The sequence below is a fragment of the Nyctereutes procyonoides genome, unplaced genomic scaffold (assembly GCF_905146905.1).
Source record: "Nyctereutes procyonoides isolate TBG_1078 unplaced genomic scaffold, NYPRO_anot_genome, whole genome shotgun sequence".
Taxonomy (NCBI): domain Eukaryota; kingdom Metazoa; phylum Chordata; class Mammalia; order Carnivora; family Canidae; genus Nyctereutes; species Nyctereutes procyonoides.
Genome location: NW_026575126.1, coordinates 77,835,773 through 77,856,700, shown reverse-complemented (window position 1 = coordinate 77,856,700; position 20,928 = coordinate 77,835,773). Strand labels below are relative to the sequence as shown.

Sequence of the window (20,928 nt, the reverse complement as noted above, 5' to 3'; positions counted from 1 at the left end):
AATCAAGACATGTGGTACTGGCATAAGAACAGACATACAGATCAATGGAACAGAAGTGCAAGTCCAGAAATAAACACATATATGAGCCATTAGTTTTCAATCCATGCACCAAGACAGTCCTGTGGGGACAGGTAGTTTTTTCACCAAAGTGTGCTGAAACAACTGGATATTTTTGCAAAAGGATGAATTTGGACCCTACCTCACATAAATACCAAAATTAACTATAGCAAAACTTTGAGAAGACATAGAGAATCTTTATGACCTAGAGCTAAGCAAAAAGTTCTTTTTTTTTTTTAATTTTTTTATTTATTTATGATAGTCACACACAGAGAGAGAGAGAGAGAGGCAGAGACACAGGCAGAGGGAGAAGCAGGCTCCATGCACTGGGAGCCCGACGTGGGACTCGATCCCGGGTCTCCAGGATCCCGCCCTGGGCCAAAGGCAGGCGCTAAACCGCTGCGCCACCCAAGGATCCCAAGCAAAGAGTTCTTAGATATAATACCAAAGTCACAGTCCACCAAAGAAAATGATAAATTATAATTCATCAAAATTAAACTTTTACAATTCAAAGGGCATCATTTAAAAAATTAAAAGGCAAGTCATAGACTGGGAGAAAATTTTACAAATCATTTCAAATAAAGGACTTGTGTCCAGCATATATAAAGAAATCCTACAACTCAATAATAAGACAAATAACCGGGGATCCCTGGGTGGCGCAGCGGTTTAGCGCATGCCTTTGGCCCAGGGCGCGATCCTGGAGACCCGGGATCGAATCCCACGTCGGGCTCCCAGTGCATGGAGCCTGCTTCTCCCTCTGCCTATGTCTCTGCCTCTCTCTCTCTCTGTGACTATCATTAATAAATAAAAAAATTAAAAAAAAATAAGACAAATAACCCTGTTAAAAAGTGGACATAGTATTTGAACAAACAATTCTCCTAAGATCTACAAACAGCCAAAAAGCATATGAAAAGATGTTCAGCATCATTAATCATAAGAGAAATGCAAATCAAAACCACTGTGAGATATTATCTCACATCGTCTCTGATGGCTATTATCAAAAGAATGGAAAATAACAAGTGTTGGTGAAGATACAGAGAAGTTGGGACCTTTGTCCATTGTCAGTAAGAATGTAAACTATTGCAGCCACTATGGAAAACAGTACTGAGGTTCCTCAAAATATTAAAAATAGAATTATTGTATGATCCAGCAGCCATCCTTCTAGTTATATAATCAAAAGAATTTAAAGCAGCATCTCAAGGAGCTATTTTCACATTCATGTTCATTCCAACATTAGCCACAGTAGCCAAGAGGCCGAAGCAACCCAAATATCTGCTGAAGATGAATAAAGAAAATGTGATATATACATGTAAAGGAATATTATGCAGCCTTTCAAAGAAGGAAATTCTGCCATGTGCTACAATATGGATGAGCCTTGAGGACATTAAGGTAGTCATAAAAGGATAAATACTATTGGAAAAAAGAAAAAAAAAGATAAATACTATATGATTCCACTAATACAAATACCTAACGTAGCCAAAATCACAGTAATGGAAAACAAATAGTTACCAGAGTCCAGGTGGAGGGAGTTTGGTATTTAGTGGGTATCAAGTTTCAGGTTTTTATTTTTTTTTTAAGATTTTATTTATTTATTCATGAGAGACACAGAGAGAGGCAGAGACACAGGCAGAGGGAGAAGCAGGCTCCATGCAGGGAGCCAGATGTGGGACTCAATCCCAGGACCACAGGATCATGACCTGAGCCAAAGGCAGATGCCCAGCAGTGTGAATGTACTTGACACTACTGAACTGTGAAAAGACTGAGATAAGCTTAATGTTTTTTACTACGATAAAAAATAAGCAATAATCATAAAATAAATTGTAAAAAATTTCTTTCAGTAGGCAAAGGATTTAAATAGACATTCCACCAAAGGAGATGTGTAAATACCTAAAAAGCACATGAAAAAGTGTTCAACACTCTAAGTCATTAAGAAAATGTAAAATAAAACCACAAGGATATAAGACTTTACACACATTCAGATGGGTATAACTAAAAAAACAGATGATTATACATGTTGATGAAGTTGCAAATAAATTGGTACCCTCATACATTGCTGGTGGGAATGTAAAATGGTGCAGCCACTTGGGAAAACAGGCAGTTACTCAAAATGTTACACATGAAATTACCATATGGCTCAGTAGTTAGAACTGCAGGGTATATGAAAGAATGAAACCGTGCATCCATATAAGCTCATATATGCTGACTATAACATTTTTCATAATAACCAAACAATGGAAACAATCTAAATGCCCATCAGCAGAGGAATGGATAAACAAGCTGTGGTATATCCACATAATGGAATACTATTGAACAATAAAGAGGAGTGAACTACTGGTGTGCACTACAAATACATACTATGTGAAAGACCCCAAGGGAGCACATAGTCTGATTCCATATGTACAAAGTATCCAGAAAAGGCAAATCTACAGAGAGAAAGATAAATGGTTTCCTGGGGCTATGGGTGGGAACACAAGATGATTGTAGATGGGCACGGGATCTTAGCACAATTGAATTGTGGTGATAATTGCACAAGTCTGTAAATTTACTTAAAAAGTATACATCTAATTGAATCTTACGGTATATAAAATATACCTCAGTAAAGCTGCTAATGACACCCCTCACTAAAGAGAATTTATACTGTGAATCTAAGGATAATTTGAAATGAGGAAATTGATAAATACAACACAATCAAGTGTGAAATTGGAGTCTGCCTCTAGCCTCTGTTAGAGCCTTGTCACCCCAGGGAAGACTCCAGTTTCCAGGTCTACACCTCTGTCCACAAGACCTGGCACATCATAGGTGCTCGGTAAAAGTTGAATGGATGGCAGAAACTGGTGGTTATATAAGAAAAAGTAAATTGCCAAACCTTTGAACAACCTATGTGTCTGAGAGTAATGGATTATAGTGCATTCATGCAGTAGAATCTGAGATGGTGGTTAAAGTAAAACATTTCAATATGGATCAATATTGAAAACACCAAGTTGGGAATGTATACAGCAAGTTAGAGAGTATGTACAACATGATGTCTTTTAGGTAAATTTTAAAATGATATAACAGGAGAGTTATTTAAACAGTTATTTATTTATTTATACCAGGAGTTATATAAAAAGATACATTATTGTTTATGGATACATACATATGAAATAGAAATATAAAACCATGCACAAGAGGCAGCTGTTTCCAAAAAGTGGTAACCAATGGAAGAAGAGGGAAGCAGATGGGATGAGGAGGAGTGCAAAGGGAACTTTATCTGTTTCTACAGTGTTCATTTCTTTTTGAAAGGATCTGAAATATAAAAATAGTAAAGTATTGATGTTTTAAAAATCTAGGTGGCTAGAGTGTTTCAATGGCCACAAATTTAAAAACAACTTAAAAATAATACATGTTCAGTTTTATTTTATTAGTGGCACTAATTTCTAATAAACACTTTAAAAATTAAGAATATAGAATATTTTATTTAAATTAAGGGTTGGCAAACTTTTCTGTAAAGGATCAGATAGTAAATATCTTAGACTTTGTGGACCATTTTGTGTCCAAAACAATTACTTAACCCTGCTATTTTAGTTAGAAAGCGGCCAGGAGTGATTGTAAATGCATGAGCATAGCTGTGTTCCAACAAAACTTTACTTATGGATGCTGAAATTTGAATGTCATGATGTTCATGTATCATGAAATATTCTTTTGGTGTGATTTTTTTCAAGCATTTAAAAAGGTAGAAATCATTCTTAAGTTCTGGGCCATGAAAACAAGCTACAGAAGGTTGGATTTAGTCTGAGGGTCTACTTTGCAAACCCTGATTTAAATGATAAAACTATCAATTTCTTCCATCTTAACAGCTACATTAAACTTGGTAGTGAAACATGAGAAGCATGCTCATTAGTATTATGACAAAACACCAACTTTTACCATTATAATTTTTTTAATTGAGGAGTTTATTAGGGAAATATGAGAGGCAAAGATACCCCAAGTGACAGAAAGAAAATTCTGAAAATGACCCTTCAAGCCAAGTGGGGGCATGGCCTTGACCTCCCGCCAAGGACAAGAAACTGGTAGGTTAGCAACGACATTCTCTGGTGGCCACCTTGCCCGGGTGTAAGTGTCTCAGCCAGGACTGCCTCCCACCCCCCACGCCAAAGGTGGAAAGGAGACAAAGACTGTTTATAGAATCAATGCAGAGGCAATGAGAGCTATAAGGAAAGTCAGAGAGAGAGATGGAGAGATGGAGAGGACCTTAACAAAGAGTCCCAGGCAACTGGCTCTGAGCGCTTCAAACACACTGATGAACAGTTCTACAAAATGTTACATAAAAGGTAAAATGTTGGTTCCAAGAGTTCCCCTGGACTTCTTCCCACATGCCACATCACACATCAATGTACATGGCAAAGCCCAAAGGCCACACTTTTGAAAGAATAAGCCCTGTTGCTCTTTAAGAAGAGAGGAAGGAACTGAGGCTCCTGGGGCCTTTCCCACATCAGCCTGTGTTCCATAAAGCTACTTCCCAGCAGCAGCATGGCATAGTTCTAGGTGAGAGTCTCACCTTTTGTCACCTGTGCTTCAATGTACTCTATTCTCCACTCGAGGGCTGTCAATTTCTTGTTTAGTTTTGCAAGTCTTGAACAAGACCTATCGAATGAGTTGAGAAAGTCCACGATCTTCTTGATGCTGCTGGTGATGACCGCAATGTATCCCCGGTTCGCCCAGTCCTGGTGAATCTCCCACTGCACCGGATCCTTTTGGCCCGCCATGGCTGCCGCCTGAAAAGGAGCCACCATTATAATTTTATATAGTTTTTTGAAAATCCTATTGTGAGAAAAAAATAAATAATATAATAACATAAAGCCTCAGTAATTAAGAGAGACCCAAGAGCAGGTTATTGGCCATTAGTCAGATATTAACCTTTTGGTTTCTTTAAATGAGAATCTGACTTTTTACTTACTTTCAACTTATATGTCTTCTTTTTCAGTTATAAAATTTGTTGCTTTGAACTGTATAATTTGTAAGATCTCATTTAGCACCAAAAACAAAACAAAACAAAAACGGTTGTGTATTCTTCTTCTTCTTCTTTTTTTTTTTTTTTTTTTTTTTAAGATTTTGTTTTTAAGTAATCTCTACACCCAGCATGGGACTTGTACCCACAATGCAGAGATCAAGAGTTACACAATCTACTGACTGAGCCGTCTGGATGCCCCTGTGATTCTTATTTCTAATAAATCTTTTTTTCTTGGGTTATCAAATGCTATATAATGCAAGTTAGATTTTTTTTTTTAATTTGAAAACTAAGATATACATGTTTAATTTTTTATCACTATTCTTCTAGGCATCATTTTATTAAGGGACCAGTTTTAGGGAAGGGCCTTATACACGTAATAATCTAATTGCCCACAGGATAGGATCATTCATTATTTCTGTTTCTGCACATTACTAATTAAGACTTGCCCACTGTAGACTTCACAAGGAAGTACTGAGGTTATTCTTCAATTATTTTGAAAGTATTTATAAAGTCAGTTCAGCATTCAATTTATATTTTGGCACATAGGTAACTATTTAAGATGGTGATCTCCTCTTCAGTACATGCTTCTGATTATTACCAGGCTAAGGCAAGTATGTTTTCTTTGCCTACTGTACCTCAATTAGAAAAATTCATAATGGAATGAATAATCCTGTATATTTATCACTCAATGAAAGACAGTTTTTCCCTGAGTTAGAATGCACATTACAGTGATTTGCTTAATTTCAATAATTTACCAATCAGATTTGTAATTTTTGTGAAGTTGATCATTTTTTTATAAATTTATTTTTTATTGGTGTTCAATTTGCCAACATATAGAATAACACCTAGTGCTCATCCCATCAAGTGCCCCCCTCAGTGCTCGTCACCCAGTCACCCCCACCCCCCGCCCTCCTCCCCTTCCACCACCCCTAGTTCGTTTCCCAGAGTTAGGAGTCTCGTGTTTTGTCTCCCTTTCTGATATTTCCCACTCATTTTTTCTCCTTTCCCCTTTATTGAAGTTATTGATCATTTTTTTAAAGAGAATTTTTTAAGCTTTTATTTATTTATGATAGTCACACAGATAGAGAGAGAGAGAGACAGAGACATAGGCAGAGGGAGAAGCAGGCTCCATGCACCAGGAGCCTGACGTGGGATTTGATCCGGGGTCTCCAGGATCGTGCCCTGGGCCAAAGGCAGGCGCCAAACCGCTGTACCACCCAGGGATCCCGAAGTTATTGATCATTTAATCCTAAATATAAAGATTAAGGAATTTAATATCATTTGAGGTTAGCCCATGGGGGCAACAGCAAGAGCTCCCTCCTTCACCACAAAAGAACCTGAAAGCTTGTGTCTCCCACAGAGTTGAGCTTATGGGGATGAGAGCTGAGATGGACAGATCAGTCTCAAGGAGTTCAGCTTTATCACTCCTACTGTGGTTGCCCTTGCCCTGCCTTGAGATGTTCTAATTCAGGTGTTATGAAGTGTGCCTCCAGGACAAGAATGTACTAGTCAAGCCAACTCAAATATCTTGTCCCTCAAGAGTTGTGTCTGTAGATGTTAGTAGATTGGAATCCTTGTTCATATGCCTCCAGCTCCTTTAAATTAACTAGAATGAATCTGTCTTCCCAAGTCCTGTCAATTCTGGTAACTTGATGTTACAGACTGCAGACCTAAACCTGGACAGTGTTGATGTAAATATACTGAGTGGTCTATGGTATGGAGTCTCTGAGAGACTCCAGCTATGCTTTTATTTTTATTTTATTTTTTTTCCAGCTATGCTTTTATTTCTTTCTTTTTTTTAATTTTTTTAAATTTTTTTTTATGATAGTCACAGAGAGAGAGAGAGAGAGAGGCAGAGGCATAGGCAGAGGGAGAAGCAGGCTCCATGCACTGGGAGCCCGACGTGGGATTCGATCCTGGGTCTCCAGGATCGCGCCCTGGGCCAAAGGCATGCGCTAAACCGCTGCGCCACCCAGGAATCCCTCCAGCTATGCTTTTAAAGATTTATTTGAGAGAGCACGCGCATGTGCACAAGTTGTGGGAGGGGCATAGGAAGAGGGAGAGAAGCAGACTCCCTGCTCAGTGTGGAGCCTGACAATGGGCTCAATCCCAGGACCCTGAGATCATGCCCTGAGCCCAAATTGAGAGTGGGATACTTAACTGATTGAGGCACCCAGGTGCCCCTATATACTTTTTAAAAGAATCATTTTAGGATTTCAGGTGCATCACTAAATATAAAAGTAAAGTACCTGGTATAAATATGAAAAGATGTTTAAGGAGCCTGATACCTTTTGCAGTAGGAAATCTTAGAAAGTTTAAGCTAAGTGCCAATTTTTAGCCAATAATCACAATTTCATGTTACTCGCGTAGATACCTGTATATACACATTCTTCCACACATAGGAATGCCATTTGGTACTCATTTTCCTGATGGTTTAATGTGGTAAGAAAGAACAAAACAAGAGCCAGAGGTTTTGTTTCATTTTATATTGAAATATAGTTCACACCTGTTAAGTCAGCTTCAGGTGTACAGCGCAGTGATTTGACAAGTCTATACATTATGCTGTGCTCACCACAAGTGTGTCCACCATGTGTCACCATATGACGCTATTATAATGCCATGAGGCAACTTCAGTTTTTATAGTGATGGTGTATACATGCCAGGAAACTCCACATTCATGATTCTTCAATGTGTTTTTCAGAATTCATGGTCTGCAGCTGCTTTGAAGGTGTGCCCCTTCATCTCTGTGTTAAACCCCATTATCCAGGGGTGGTCTCTGCCTCCCTTAGATACAGTAACTTCTGGCATCTTGAGTGTCTGGGCATCCACATTTCCCTCATTTTATCTCACCACATTCTTGGGGAAGCAGTCCTTAAGTTGATGGGCCCTATTTTCTGCCAATTTTCGTGACTGTCAAGAATCAGCAGTGCAACCATGTATTCTCAAACACCGATTTTAGTAGTCATTAATTACTGTCCACTTCCCCCCAAAATGACTGTTATAGCTACAGAAAAGTACATTTACATCTTATATGTGTTATCTACGTTAAAATAACTTTCGATTGCATTTGATAATTAAAAACAATTCATCTTCATATTATTTGAGAAGGGAAGAAGTCTGATTTGTTTTAACATACCTAATTCAGGGGATCCCTGGGTGGCGCAGTGGTTTGGCGCCTGCCTTTGGCCCAGGGCGCGATCCTGGAGACCCGGGATCGAATCCCACATCGGGCTCCCGGTGCATGGAGCCTGCTTCTCCCTCTACCTGTGTCTCTGCCTCTCTCTCTTTCTCTGTGTGACTATCATAAATAAATAAAGAAAAAAAAAACATACCTAATTCAGTAGCTGAACATTATCACTTTTCCTTACAGGGCTCGTGCAATTCGCTTCAGACAGGACGGGAATGAAGCTGTGGGAGGATTCTTCTCTCAGATTGGGCAGCTATATATGGTACATCATCTCTGGGGTATGTATTTGTTCCTTCATTTTTGTGTTCCTGGGACTTCAGGGTCCATTACCAAATAAGCCATACTAGGCAATAAAGCACATCTCAAATCACTAACTTTAAACACTGTAGCAAATCCAAACATCACAGATAGAAAGTAAGTGCTGGGCTATCTAGAAGGAAAGAGGTCAACAGTGAAAGGCCCACAGGCTTGGGGCACATTAGCAAGCTGACATGGGAGTGGGGATAATGGTGAAAGGAATAACAGAAGTGAAGCAAGGAGAGCCATGGGAGAGGGAAGACGATAAAGCTATCATCCTTTTCTAGACACTTCTCATAACACATTAGGAACACTCCTGCATTTTATCCAGAGAGGCAGCTCCCCACATGCTCACTCACTGCCTGCCTCTCGATCCATTGTTCCAGAGGACCTCCTCCCTGTCACCTTTTCCATCCCCACCCACTTTTGTTTGACCTCATGTTTGGTATCTCTCAGGACCAGACTCCTATGCATCCCCTTGCCACCCAGTGAACCCACTCCTCCTGAGCCCCCAGAGCCCAGTATGCCCATGTAGGTTGTCCCTTTGTGGCTATTTGTGTCTGTCTCCCTGCTAGAACAACTACTGGGTCTAATAGCTTGGTACATTTTGGGCACATTTGTATATGTTTATTAGTGTTAAAGAAATGAAGGGGTGGGTGGGTGGCTCAGTCAGTTAAGCATCTGACTCTTGATCTCAGCTCATGTCTTAATCTCAGGGTCTTGAGTTCATGCCCAGTGTGAAGCCTGCTTAAAAAAAAAAAGTTAAAAAATAAAAATCATAACTCATTTCTAGACCACGTTAATTAACTGAGGTATCAGTTTGACCTATTGGTCTCACCAAGGGCTGATCCTGTCTGCCTGCTGTGTTAGCATGGCAGGTGGACAGAGAAACGTGATGGGTATGATGATGGATCTCTTCCTCTCAAATAAATAAATAAATAAAAACTTTTTAAAAAATGTTAATTTTGCTATGCATATTTTACCATAATAAAAAGAATTTTAATTAAGGAAATGAAAATTTGAAATTAAGAAATAAGAATGCAGCCATCTCTAACTTGTGCTCCCTGCAAGGGTTACTGGCTATGCACCTGACCTCAGTTGGAATGCTGCTGCTTGTCATGTTCATGCTGTTTTGCTCTGGGTGGTGAGAGATAAAAGATTTTTTTTTCCATCTATCTTTCAGCATCTTCCAAATTTTATGTTGTAAATTTATACTCCATTACTAGTTCAGAGAAATTTTATCTTTAGATGGTTACACTCGTAGATATACATGGGTAGGTCTTCTTGTCAGGAGAAGGAAACCTATGGAGAACAGGTGTATGTCTCAGAATAAAAACTGGAAGCCCTGATTTTTGTCCTTTGAGTCTTGCCTGGGCAGCCCCCATCAAGATGCCTAGGAGGTGCTTCCCTGGTCAGTAGTTGGAAGGATCTTGCCCAGGCTGGGAGTCAGAAACCAAGGCACCTGAATTGTACCACATGACACCAAAGACTGATGCCCTTCTCTCCACCTGAACCCCCTTTCTCTTCTGTTCCTGTCGATGACATCTTTTCAACCTTCAAGACCCACCTGGTCAGATCACACCTTCCAGACAACTCTGTCCAGCCTCTTCGCTGTAGACCTGTATACTATAGTGCTCAGGAGGGACTGACCTTGCCTTTACTTGTCTTTTTGCTGTCCACTGCATTGAACACAGTCTCTCACCCACATCCCTGTAGTGCTTTGGAAATGTTGAGCAAAATTGAATTGAATATTGCTTATCTATAGTCTTACAGTTGTTTGTTGTTGTTGTTTTTTAAGAAAGTTGTTTTTTGGGGGGTTTTTAAAAGATTTTATTTATTCACAAGAGACACAGAGAGAGAGAAAGAGACATAGGCAGAGGGAGAAGCAGGCTCCATGCAGGGAGCCCGATGTGGAACTTAATCCCAGGATCCCAGGATCATGCCCTGAACTGAAAGCCTACGCTCAACCACTGAGCCACCCAGGTGTCTTACAGCTTCTGATTATCAATTTAACATGTTATTGAGGAATTGAGGAAATTCACTGGGCTTGAAAAGTGGTAGGTCTTGGATGCATTAGATTGTAAAGTTAAATAATTATTTATTTTGCTTCTCTCAAAAGGCCTAACATAACTTTGCTCAGAATAAACAGCTCACAATGATCCCAGCTCAGTATTAAATTCCCAAAGCGGTCTTTCTGAGAAAACCAGCTGAGCAGCTGACTCCATACCTGACAGACATACTAGTAGAATGTATCACATCTTGTTTGGTTTAAGTCTTGCTGATGCTGTGTGGTTATTTTTCAGCTTACAAGGATCTTCAGACCAGGGAAGATATACGGAATGCAGCATGGCATAAACATGGCTGGGAAGAATTGGTATATTATACAGGTAAAACCTTCATAGAGCTAAAACTTGTCATTCATCTCATCTTACTGTTTTACATTTTTCCACCCCAAAGCTAATGTGTACTTTAAAAAAAAAAAAAAAAAAAAGTATGTTGTTCCAGGGTGGTGAATCATTAAGGCCAGTGAGGGGATGGAGAATAAGTAGAGTTTTCTTTAATAATGACATGCCTTCTTTTCAATAAGAAGCTTTCATTCTTTCAAGTATGTAGGGGAGCAGGAGCAGTTGGTGGAGTCTGTGACTCTTGATCTCATGAGATTGTGAGTTCGAGCCCCAAGTTGGGTGAAGAGTTTAAAAATAAAATTGAAAAAAAAAAAGCAAGTGTGTATGTTGTCTGGTACAGTTTTCAGACCCTTGTATGTTTTAAGTTTGACAACATTTACCTTGTTTTGTATTTTTCTATATTCTTTGAATATTTATTACACAATGTTTTTTCTCATCTTTCCCTTTCTCATCAAAGTTACTTATTCCCCCCAAATTATAATTTAATAACAGCCATTAAAAAGTAATTTTGAAAATTACTTTGACATGTTGACTTTCTGTACGCACATGTGTATGCCTGTGCATGGATACTATGAAAATCTGGTTGCTTGATTTTTATAAGAACACCTGGGCTGAATACAAGCAGTAGCAGTACTGACAGAAGTAGTAAGTACCAATCATGTTGCATATCAGGTACATTTTAAGCCCATACACTACTAAGAAAATCAAAGAGTACTTTGTCTAGAAAATAAGTATTATCTTGTCTTTTAGTTCAAAGCATCTAATGTGACTTTGTTGCTTATTCTTACACTTTCATTAGTTCCCAGAGGTGTATTTTACTCAACAGTGACAGTTTTATTTTTTATTCTTATTTTATTTATTTATTTTTTTAAAAGATTTTATTTATTTATTAATGAGAGAGAGAGAGAGAGAGAGAGAGAGAGGCAGAGACACAGGCAGAGGGAGAAGCAGGCCGATGTGGGACTCGATCCCGGGTCTCCAGGATCACACCCTGGGCTAAAGGCAGCGTTAAACCGCTGAGCCAGCTGGGCTGCTCCAGCAGTTACAGTTTTAGAAGTGCCATCTGTCTGTTCCTTTACACAAGATATAGTCACATGCAGTATTATTTGATTTTATATAACTTTTAGGTCAGGGGTGTCTGGGTGGCTCCGCCTTGGGCTCAGGTCATGATCCCAGAGTCCCAAGATCGAACCCTGCATTGGGCTCCCTGCTCAGCGGGGAGTCTGCTTCTCCTTCTGCTCCCTGTTTGTGCTCTCTCTCTCTCTTTCAAAAAAATGGATAAAATCTTTAAAATAAATAAATAAACAAACCATCATTTAAAAAAAAAAAAAACTTTAGTTCAGTTCTCAACCTTTTGAGAAGGCGCCATTTTTCTTGCAACATGGACTTTCCTAAGTTCCTACAAATGAAACAGACCTCCAGACAGAATCTGCTTTAATTTTAACATCTCCTAGGATGTTAACTCATCTACCATTAACTTGTATATTTCTGTTCCCAAGATCAGTCCTATACTTTCCAGTACGCTGTTCTGATTTCAAGCACCATGTCTTCTGAACATTCTTCTGAACATTCTTTGTTACTGTATATTTACCATAATCTGTTTGGAAAAGAACAAGCACAATAACCTTGATCCTTGTTTTCAGTCCCACTTATTCAGGAAATGGAATCTAGAATCATGATCCCACTGAAGACTTCACCCCTCCAGTAAAGCTACAGATTTTATGTGCCTACATAAACTTATGTGACAAGTATTTGTTATAAATTAATTTTAATTGTATTTCAAGTGAAAAAGAAACATTGAAGTGTGTAACTGCTGTATATAGCTTATGAGAAACCTCTTTTCTTTAAAATTTACATAATCACAGGAAAGGAAACTATTTCAGTTTGATTGTAACAGTGCTCTGTAGTCCTCTTTGAAACATCCCAGTGTTTGTTGAATATACCTTCTACCAGCCACCCCTCTCTACCATCTGGGAAAAGAGGGCCAAAATTAAAATTTTAATCATCTCCAAACAGGAATGTAACAATGAAAAAAAAGTTAGCAATTTCTTTATAAAAAGCAAATCTGTTTTGTAATTACAGATTTTTATACAAATTTCTTGTATCAGGAAGAAATATAGATTTTGTTATGTTACTCTAGCAGTTTTTCTGAGTCTCAGACTAGGAACAAATTAGAAGTATACCCAGTACCTGAAAATGTTTGAATTCACTCTTATTTTTAATCGGTCGGCATAGTAAACATGTCAGTACTAAGCTGGTAGTGGCTGCTAAGGTACATTTAATCAGTAATTCAGGCTTTACATCATGTATTGTGATATCTCTGAGGAGAGATAATGGGTTAAACCTGTGTATCATATGTGATTTTGAAATGAACACCTTGAATAGCACTAATTTTTATTTGTAATATTTTTCTATAATAAAATGAGTAGCATTAAGAAAAGAGGTTTTATTTTGTAAACAATCATTTGTGACCTCAAGCATTCTGTAGTTAATACTTTAGTAAAGCCCACAGCAGATACTTCTAAGATCATGTATGAGGGGTGGTGCATGTTGGGATTTAAGTTGGAATAAAATGCATACTTTGTCTAGCTCTGTTTGATTTAGTTTTTTAATATAGTGTGCCAATTTTGTGACTGTAATGTGAAAGTCCTGTTAAAGTGAAAAATTACATCTGACCCCCAAATTAAAGAATTTATGTGTAAAACAAAGTGAATAAATCTCATATCAAATGTCAATCTTTTACATGTGGTTTTCTCCAAGAACATATAAAAATCAATAAAACCCTCTTGATTTTCACATATACATGTTTGCAGTCTTTTTTATGAACTTGTTCTGAAAATGACCCTGTCCTTCTTGAAAAACACCTTGTCCCCTGTTAAGTGAGTGTATGTGAGTCTACAGAGCAAAATACTAAATAAGCTCATCCGCTTCTCCCTAACCATTTTGGAATGTTTTGAGGAATGGATGTGGGTGAACTGGTGCACAGTGTTTGGGAGGATGGGGCTGCTGGCACAACAGGTGCTTTCAAGTCCATGGCCTACTCCTTGATGAGGTACTCACTTCCCCTCTTTGGTGTTCAGTTCCCTTAATCTATAAAATGGGGAGGTGGAATCCGGTGGCATTTAACATCCCTTCAGCTCTGAATTTTTGTGACTTCTTAGCACCACAGGAAGCAATAGGAGGGAGAAGGTATGGTGAGCTCTGTCATAGAAAATCTGCATTTTAGCAGTTCTTCTGATTGGATGCTCAGAGCATGTTTGTAGGATGTGAATGAAAGAACTGTTTATGTGAAAATGCTTTCTAAACTATGTAAAGAAAAATGGTAGAGTTAGTATTCTTAGCAAATTACCTTTACTGGTGATCTTATTCAGCACTGGAAAAAAACTAGGAACAGAGGGAATTTTCACTTCAAATTATGTGGACTTGAAGTGAACCCTGCAGAAGTCTGGAATTTTCTATCATTCACTGGAGTATTAGGGTTCTCCAGGGAAACAGAACCAATAGGATATCTAGATACAGATAAACATAAGAAGAGACTTGCTGAAATTGGCTCATGTGGTTTGGGAAGCCAAGAAGTCCCAGAATCTGCCATCTGCCAGCTAGAGAACCAAGAAAACCAATGGTATAATTCTGTCCCAAGTCCAAAGGCCTGAGAATCAGGAGAGCTGATGGTTTAACCCCAATGCAAGGCCAGGGGCCCAAGAACCAGGAGCTCCAGTGTCTGCAAGCAGAAGATGAACATCCTAGCTCAATCAGAGAGAGTGCATTTACCCTTTGCCCTGTCCCACTTGGGCCCCCAAAGGATTAGACGATGCTCACCAACTGATGAGAATGGATCTGTTTACTCATTCTGTTGAATCAAATGCTAATCTTCCAGAAACACCCCTCATAGACCCAGAGATGTGTTAGCAGCTATCTGGACATCCCTTAGAGCAGTCAAGACATATAAAATTAACCATCAATTAACTGAGCTCACAATTGTTAGATGAGTTAGATGAGGCTCTGCAAATTGTATTATCTACCCAAACCCTCATCTAAGAGCCATTCAGTATCTGGTGAGCACCAGGATGTCTGGGTGCCAAACAGAATATTTAAGAATGACATTTTCTTTTTGAAACTTTGCTTTTCTCTTCTGTGTTGCTTTTTTTAAAAAAATAAATTAATTTTTATTGGTGTTGAATTTACCAACATACAGAATAACACCCAGTGCTCATCCCGTCAAGTGTCCCCCTCAGTGCCCGTCACCCATTCACCCCCACCCCCCGCCCTCCTCCCCTTCCACCACCCCTAGTTCATTTCCCAGAGTTAGGAGTCTTTATGTTCTGTCTCCCTTTCTGATATCTCCCACACATTTCTTCTCCCTTCCCTTATATTCCCCTTCACTATTATTCATATTCCCCAAATGAGTGAGACATACACTGTTTGTCCTTCTCCGATTGACTTACTTCACTCAGCATAATACCCTCCAGTTCCATCCACGTTGAAGCAAATGGTGGGTATTTGTCGTTTCTAATGGCTGAGTAATATTCCATTGTATACATAAACCACATCTTCTTTATCCATTCATCTTTCGACGGACACCGAGGCTCCTTCCACAATTTGGCTATTGTGGACATTGCTGCTATAAACATCGGGGTGCAGGTGTCCCGGCATTTCATTGCATCTGAATCTTTGGGGTAAATCCCAACAGTGCAATTCCTGGGTCGTAGGGCAGATCTATTTTTAACTCTTTGAGGAACCTCCACACAGTTGTCCAGAGTGGCTGCACCAGTTCACATTCCCATCAACAGTGCAAGAGGGTTTCCCTTTCTCCCCATCCTCTCCAACATTTGTGGTTTCCTGCCTTGTCAATATTCCCCATTCTCACTGGTGTGAGGTGGTATCTCATTGTGGTTTGGATTTGTATTTCCCTGATGGCAAGTGATGCAGAGCATTTTCTCATGTGCATGTTGGCTATATCTATGTCTTCCTCTGTGAGATTTCTCTTCATGTCTTTTGCCCATTTCATGATTGGATTGTGTGTTTCTTTGCTGTTGAGTTTAAGAAGTTCTTTACAGATCTTGGAAACTAGCCCTTTATCTGATACGTCATTTGCAAATATCTTCTCCCATTCTGTAGGTTGTCTTTGAGTTTTGTTGACTGTATCCTTTGCTGTGCAAAAGCTTCTTATCTTGATGAAGTCCCAATAGTTCATTTTTGCTTTTGTTTCTTTTGCTTTCGTGGATGTATCTTGCAAGAAGTTACTGTGGCCAAGTTCAAAAAGGGTGTTGCCTGTGTTCTCCAGGATTTTGATGGAATCTTGTCTCACATTTAGATCTTTCATCCATTTTGAGTGTATCTTTATGTATGGTGAAAGAGAGTGGTCTAGTTTCATTCTTCTGCATGTGGATGTCCAATTTTCCCAGCACCATTTATCGAAGAGACTGTCTTTCTTCCAGTGGATCGTCTTTCCTCCTTTATCGAATATTAGTTGACCATAAAGTTCAGGGTCCACTTCTGGGTTCTCTATTCTGTTCCATTGATCTATGTGTCTGTTTTTGTGCCAGTACCACACTGTCTTGATGACCACAGCTTTGTAGTACAACCTGAAATCTGGCATTGTGATGCCCCCAGCTCTGGTTTTCTTTTTTAAAATTCCCCTGGCTATTCGGGGTCTTTTCTGATTCCACACAAATCTTAAAATAATTTGTTCTAAGTCTCTGAAGAAAGTCCATGGTATTTTGATAGGGATTGCATTGAACGTGTAAATTGCCCTGGGTAACATTGACATTTTCACGATATTAATTCTGCCAATCCATGAGCATGGAATATTTTTCCATCTCTTTGTGTCTTCCTCAATTTCTTTCAGATGTGTTCTATAGTTTTTAGGGAATAGATCCTTTAACTCTTTGGTTAGGTTTATTCCTAGGCATCTTATGCTTTTGGGTGCAATTGTAAATGGGATTGACTCCTTAATTTCTCTTTCTTCAGTCTCATTGTTAGTGTATAGAAATGCCACTGACTTCTGGGCATTGATTTTGTATCCTGCCACGCTACCAAATTGCTGTATGAGTTCTAGCAATCTTGGGGTGGACGCTTTTGGGTTTTCTATGTAGAGTATCATGTCATCAGGGAAGAGGGAGAGTTTGACTTCTTTTTTGCCAATTTGAATGCCTTTAATGTCTTTTTGATGTCTGATTGCTGAGGCTAGGACTTCCAGTACTATGTTGAATAGCAGTGGTGAGAGTGGACATCCCTGTCTTGTTCCTGATCTTAGGGGAAAGGCTCCCAGTGCTTCCCCATTGAGAATGATATTTGCTGTGGGCTTTTCGTAGATGGCTTTTAAGATGTCGAGGAAAGTTCCCTCTATCCCTACACTCTGAAGAGTTTTGATCAGGAATGGATGCTGTATTTTGTCAAATGCTTTCTCTGCATCTAATGAGAGGATCATATGGTTCTTGGTTTTTCTCTTGCTGATATGATGAATCACATTGATTGTTTTACGAGTGTTGAACCAGCCTTGTGTCCCGGGGATAAATCCTACTTGGTCATGGTGAATAATTTTCTTAATGTGTTGTTGGATCCTATTGGCTAGTATCTTGTTGAGAATTTTTGCATCCATGTTCATCAGGGATATTGGTCTGTAATTCTCCTTTTTGGTGGGGTCTTTGTCTGGTTTTGGAATTAAGGTGATGCTGGCCTCATAGAATGAATTTGGAAGTACTCCATCTCTTTCTATCTTTCCAAGCAGCTTTAGTACGACAGGTATGGTTTCTTCTTTAAACGTTTGATAGAATTCCCCTGGGAAGCCATCTGGCCCTGGACTCTTGTGTCTTGGGAGGTTTTTGATGACTGTTTCAATTTCCTCCCTCGTTATTGACCGTTCAGGTTTTCTATTTCTTCCTGTTCCAGTTTTGGTAGTTTGTGGCTTTCCAGGAATGCGTCCATTTCTTCTAGATTGCCTAATTTATTGGCGTAGAGCTGTTCATAATATGTTTTTAAAATCGTTTGTATTTCCTTGGTGTTGGTAGTGATCTCTCCTTTCTCATTCATGATTTTATTAATTTGAGTCTTCTCTCTCTTCTTTTCAATAAGGTTGGCTAATGGTTTATGTATCTTATTAATTCTTTCAAAGAACCAACTCCTGGTTCTATTGATCTGTTCCACAGTTCTTCTGGTCTCAATTTCGTTGAGTTCTGCTCGAATTTTAATTAACTCTCTTCTTCTGCTGGGTGTAGGGTCCATCTGTTGTTTTTTCTCTAGCTCCTTTATGTGTAAGGTTAGTTTTGTATTTGAGTTCTTTCCAGTTTTTTAATGGATGCTTGTAGTGCGATGTATTTCCCCCTTAGGACTGCTTTTGCTGCATCCCAAAGATTTTCTTTGAATGGTTGTATCTTCATTCTCATTAGTTTCCATGAATCTTTTTAATTCTTCCTTAATTTCCTGGTTGACCCTTTCATCTTTTAGCAGGATGGTCCTTAACCTGCACGTGTTTGAGGTCCTTCCAAACTTCTTCTTGTGATTTAGTTCTAATTTCAAGGCGTTATGGTCTGAGAATATGCAGGGGACGATCCCAATCTTTTGGTATCGGTTCAGACCCGATTTGTGACCCAGTATGTGGTCTATTCTGGAGAAAGTTCCATGTGCACTTGAGAAGAATGTGTATTCAGTTGAGTTTGGATGTAAGGTTCTGTAGATATCTGTGAAATCCATCTGGTCCAGTGTATCATTTAAAGCTCTCGTTTCTTTGGAGATGTTGTGCTTAGAAGACCTATCGAGGGTAGAAAGAGCTAGATTGAAGTCACCAAGTATATGTGTATTATTATCTAAGTATTTCTTCACTTTGGTTAATAATTCGTTTAAGTATTTGGCAGCTCCCACATTTGGGGCATATATATTGAGGATTGTTAAGTCCTCTTGCTGGATAGATCCTTTAAGTATGATATAGTGTCCCTTTTCGTCTCTCACTACAGTCTTCGGGGTAAATTTTAGTTTATCTGATATAAGGATGGCTACCCCTGCTTTCTTTTGAGAACCATTTGAATGGTAAATGGTTCTCCAACCTTTTATTTTCAGGTTGTAGGTGTCCTTCTGTCTAAAGAGTCTCTTGTAGACAGCAAATAGATGGGTCCTGCTTTTTTATCCAGTCTGAAACCCTGCGCCTTTGATGGGGTCATTAAGCCCATTCACGTTCAGAGTTACTATTGACAGATATGAGTTTAGTGTCATCATGATATCTATTTAGTCCTTGCTTTTGTGGATTATTCCACTGAACTTCTTCTTAAAGGGGATTTTAAGAGTCCCCCTTAAAATTTCTTGCAGAGCTGGTTTGGAGGTCACATATTCTTTCAGTTCCTGCCTGTCTTGGAAGCTCTTTATCTCTCCTTCCATTTTGAATGAGAGCCTTGCTGGATAAAGTATTCTTGGTTGCATGTTCTTCTCATTTAGGACCCTGAATATATCTGCCAGCCCTTTCTGGCCTGCCACGTCTCTGTGGAGAGGTCTGCTGTTACCCTAATATTCCTCCCCATGAAAGTCAGGGATTTCTTGTCTCTTGCTGCTTTAAGGATCTTCTCTTTATCTTTGGAATTTGCAAGCTTCACTATTAAATGTCGAGGTGTTGAACAGTTTTTATTGATTTTAGGGGGGGATCTCTCTATTTCCTGGATCTGAATGCCTGTTTCCCTTCCCAGATTGGGAAAGTTTTCAGCTAGTATTTGTTCAAATATATTTCTGGCCCTCTGTCCCTTTCGGCGCCCTCGGGAACCCCAATTAAACGTAGGTTTTTCTTCCTTAGACTGTCATTTATTTCCCTTAATCTGTCTTCATGGTCTTTTAATTGTCTGTCTTTTTTCCTCAGTTTCCCTCTTTGCCATTAACTTGTCTTCTATGTCACTCACTCGTTCTTCCACCTCGTTAACCCTCGTCGTTAGGACTTCTAGTTTGGATTGCATCTCATTCAATTGATTTTTAATTTCTGCCTGATTGGATCTAAATTCTGCAGTCATGAAGTCTCGTGAGTCCTTAATGCTTTTTTCTAGAGCCACCAGTAGCTGTAGAATAGTGCTTCTGAATTGGCTTTCTGACATTGAATTGTAATCCAGATTTTGTAACTCTGTGGGAGAGAGGGCTGTTTCTGATTCTTTCTTTTGAGGTGAGGTTTTCCTTCTAGTCATTTTGCTCAGTGCAGAGTGGCCAAAAACAAGTTGTATTGGAACACGGGGGAGTATCACTGGTCCGTCCAGCTGGTCTTCTGGGGGAGGGGCCTGCTGTGCTGATTTTCAGGTGTTAGCACTTGGGGGAGCTGCTCTGCCCCTGCCTGCTGCAGGGCTCAGCGGGGGTTGTTTACCCCGTGAGGCCCCAGGAGGAACAGTCCCAGTGGTTACGGCAGCTCTGGAAGCCTGGAGTCAGCCCCCGCAGTAACTCCGGAGCTCTCGGTCTACAGGGCCTGGAGGCTCCGGGGCGGGGCCGCTGATCTGATCAGCTCGGGGCAGGAGCGTCCTCGCTGTCCTGGGCCCTCCCGGCCTCTGCCTGTCCCGGGGGAGGCCGGATCCTGGGCTGTGTCCCGCCTGGCCGGGCCGCGTGTGCGCTCCCGCCCCGCAGCCCCCTCCGCGGAGCCGCCGCCCGAGCCCCTCCGAGCTGCTCCGGTCCGGCCCTGTGTGCTGCAGCCCTTAGGGAGCTCGGCGCACTCTCCCGGGCGCAGGTGTCTGTTAGTGTCCCCGGGAGCCCGAGGGCATCCCCGCCCTCCTGGGTCCTGCTCCAGCTCCCTGCGAGCCCCTTTCCCCGCCCGGGAAGGTTGGTGCAGCTCCTGCTCCTCCGGGACGGGGCTCTCCTGTCCTGGGGACACTCGCCCCGGCCCTAGCCCGGCTCCTCGCGGGCCCCTCCCCCTCGGAGGCCTTTTGTTTCTTTATTTCTTTTTCCCCGTCTTCCTACCTTGATAGAAGCGCGAACTCTTCTCACTGCAGCATTCCAGCTGGTCTCTCTTTAAACCTCAGGCCGAATTCGTAGATTTT

The 20,928-nt window shown here is 40.2% G+C and overlaps 2 protein-coding genes across 2 annotated transcripts in view; one reads left to right on the top strand and one right to left on the bottom strand.

Moving 5' to 3' along the window:
- Positions 1-13,736, top strand: part of NIPSNAP2 (nipsnap homolog 2) — a 34,018-nt gene extending 20,282 nt beyond the window's left edge. The window contains exons 8-10 of the mRNA XM_055339631.1: positions 8,418-8,512; positions 10,835-10,918; positions 12,580-13,736. Of these exons, the coding sequence (XP_055195606.1) occupies positions 8,418-8,512; positions 10,835-10,918; positions 12,580-12,644 (244 nt within the window). The 3' untranslated portion in view covers positions 12,645-13,736. The remainder of the gene's footprint in view (positions 1-8,417; positions 8,513-10,834; positions 10,919-12,579) is intronic.
- On the bottom strand, positions 870-8,407 carry LOC129519254 (probable protein BRICK1). Its single transcript, XM_055339632.1, has 2 exons — positions 8,184-8,407; positions 870-4,811 (listed from the first exon to the last, which is right to left on the bottom strand). Exon 2 carries the CDS (start codon positions 4,800-4,802, stop codon positions 4,578-4,580), a length of 225 nt encoding a protein of 74 aa, XP_055195607.1. The 5' UTR covers positions 4,803-4,811; positions 8,184-8,407; the 3' UTR covers positions 870-4,577.
- Positions 13,737-20,928: the final 7,192 nt, after the last annotated feature.

Bases quoted from the DNA above. Each gene is read 5' to 3' on its own strand.
- LOC129519254 (XM_055339632.1), bottom strand. From the start codon at position 4,802: ATGGCGGGCCAAAAGGATCCGGTGCAGTGGGAGATTCACCAGGACTGG.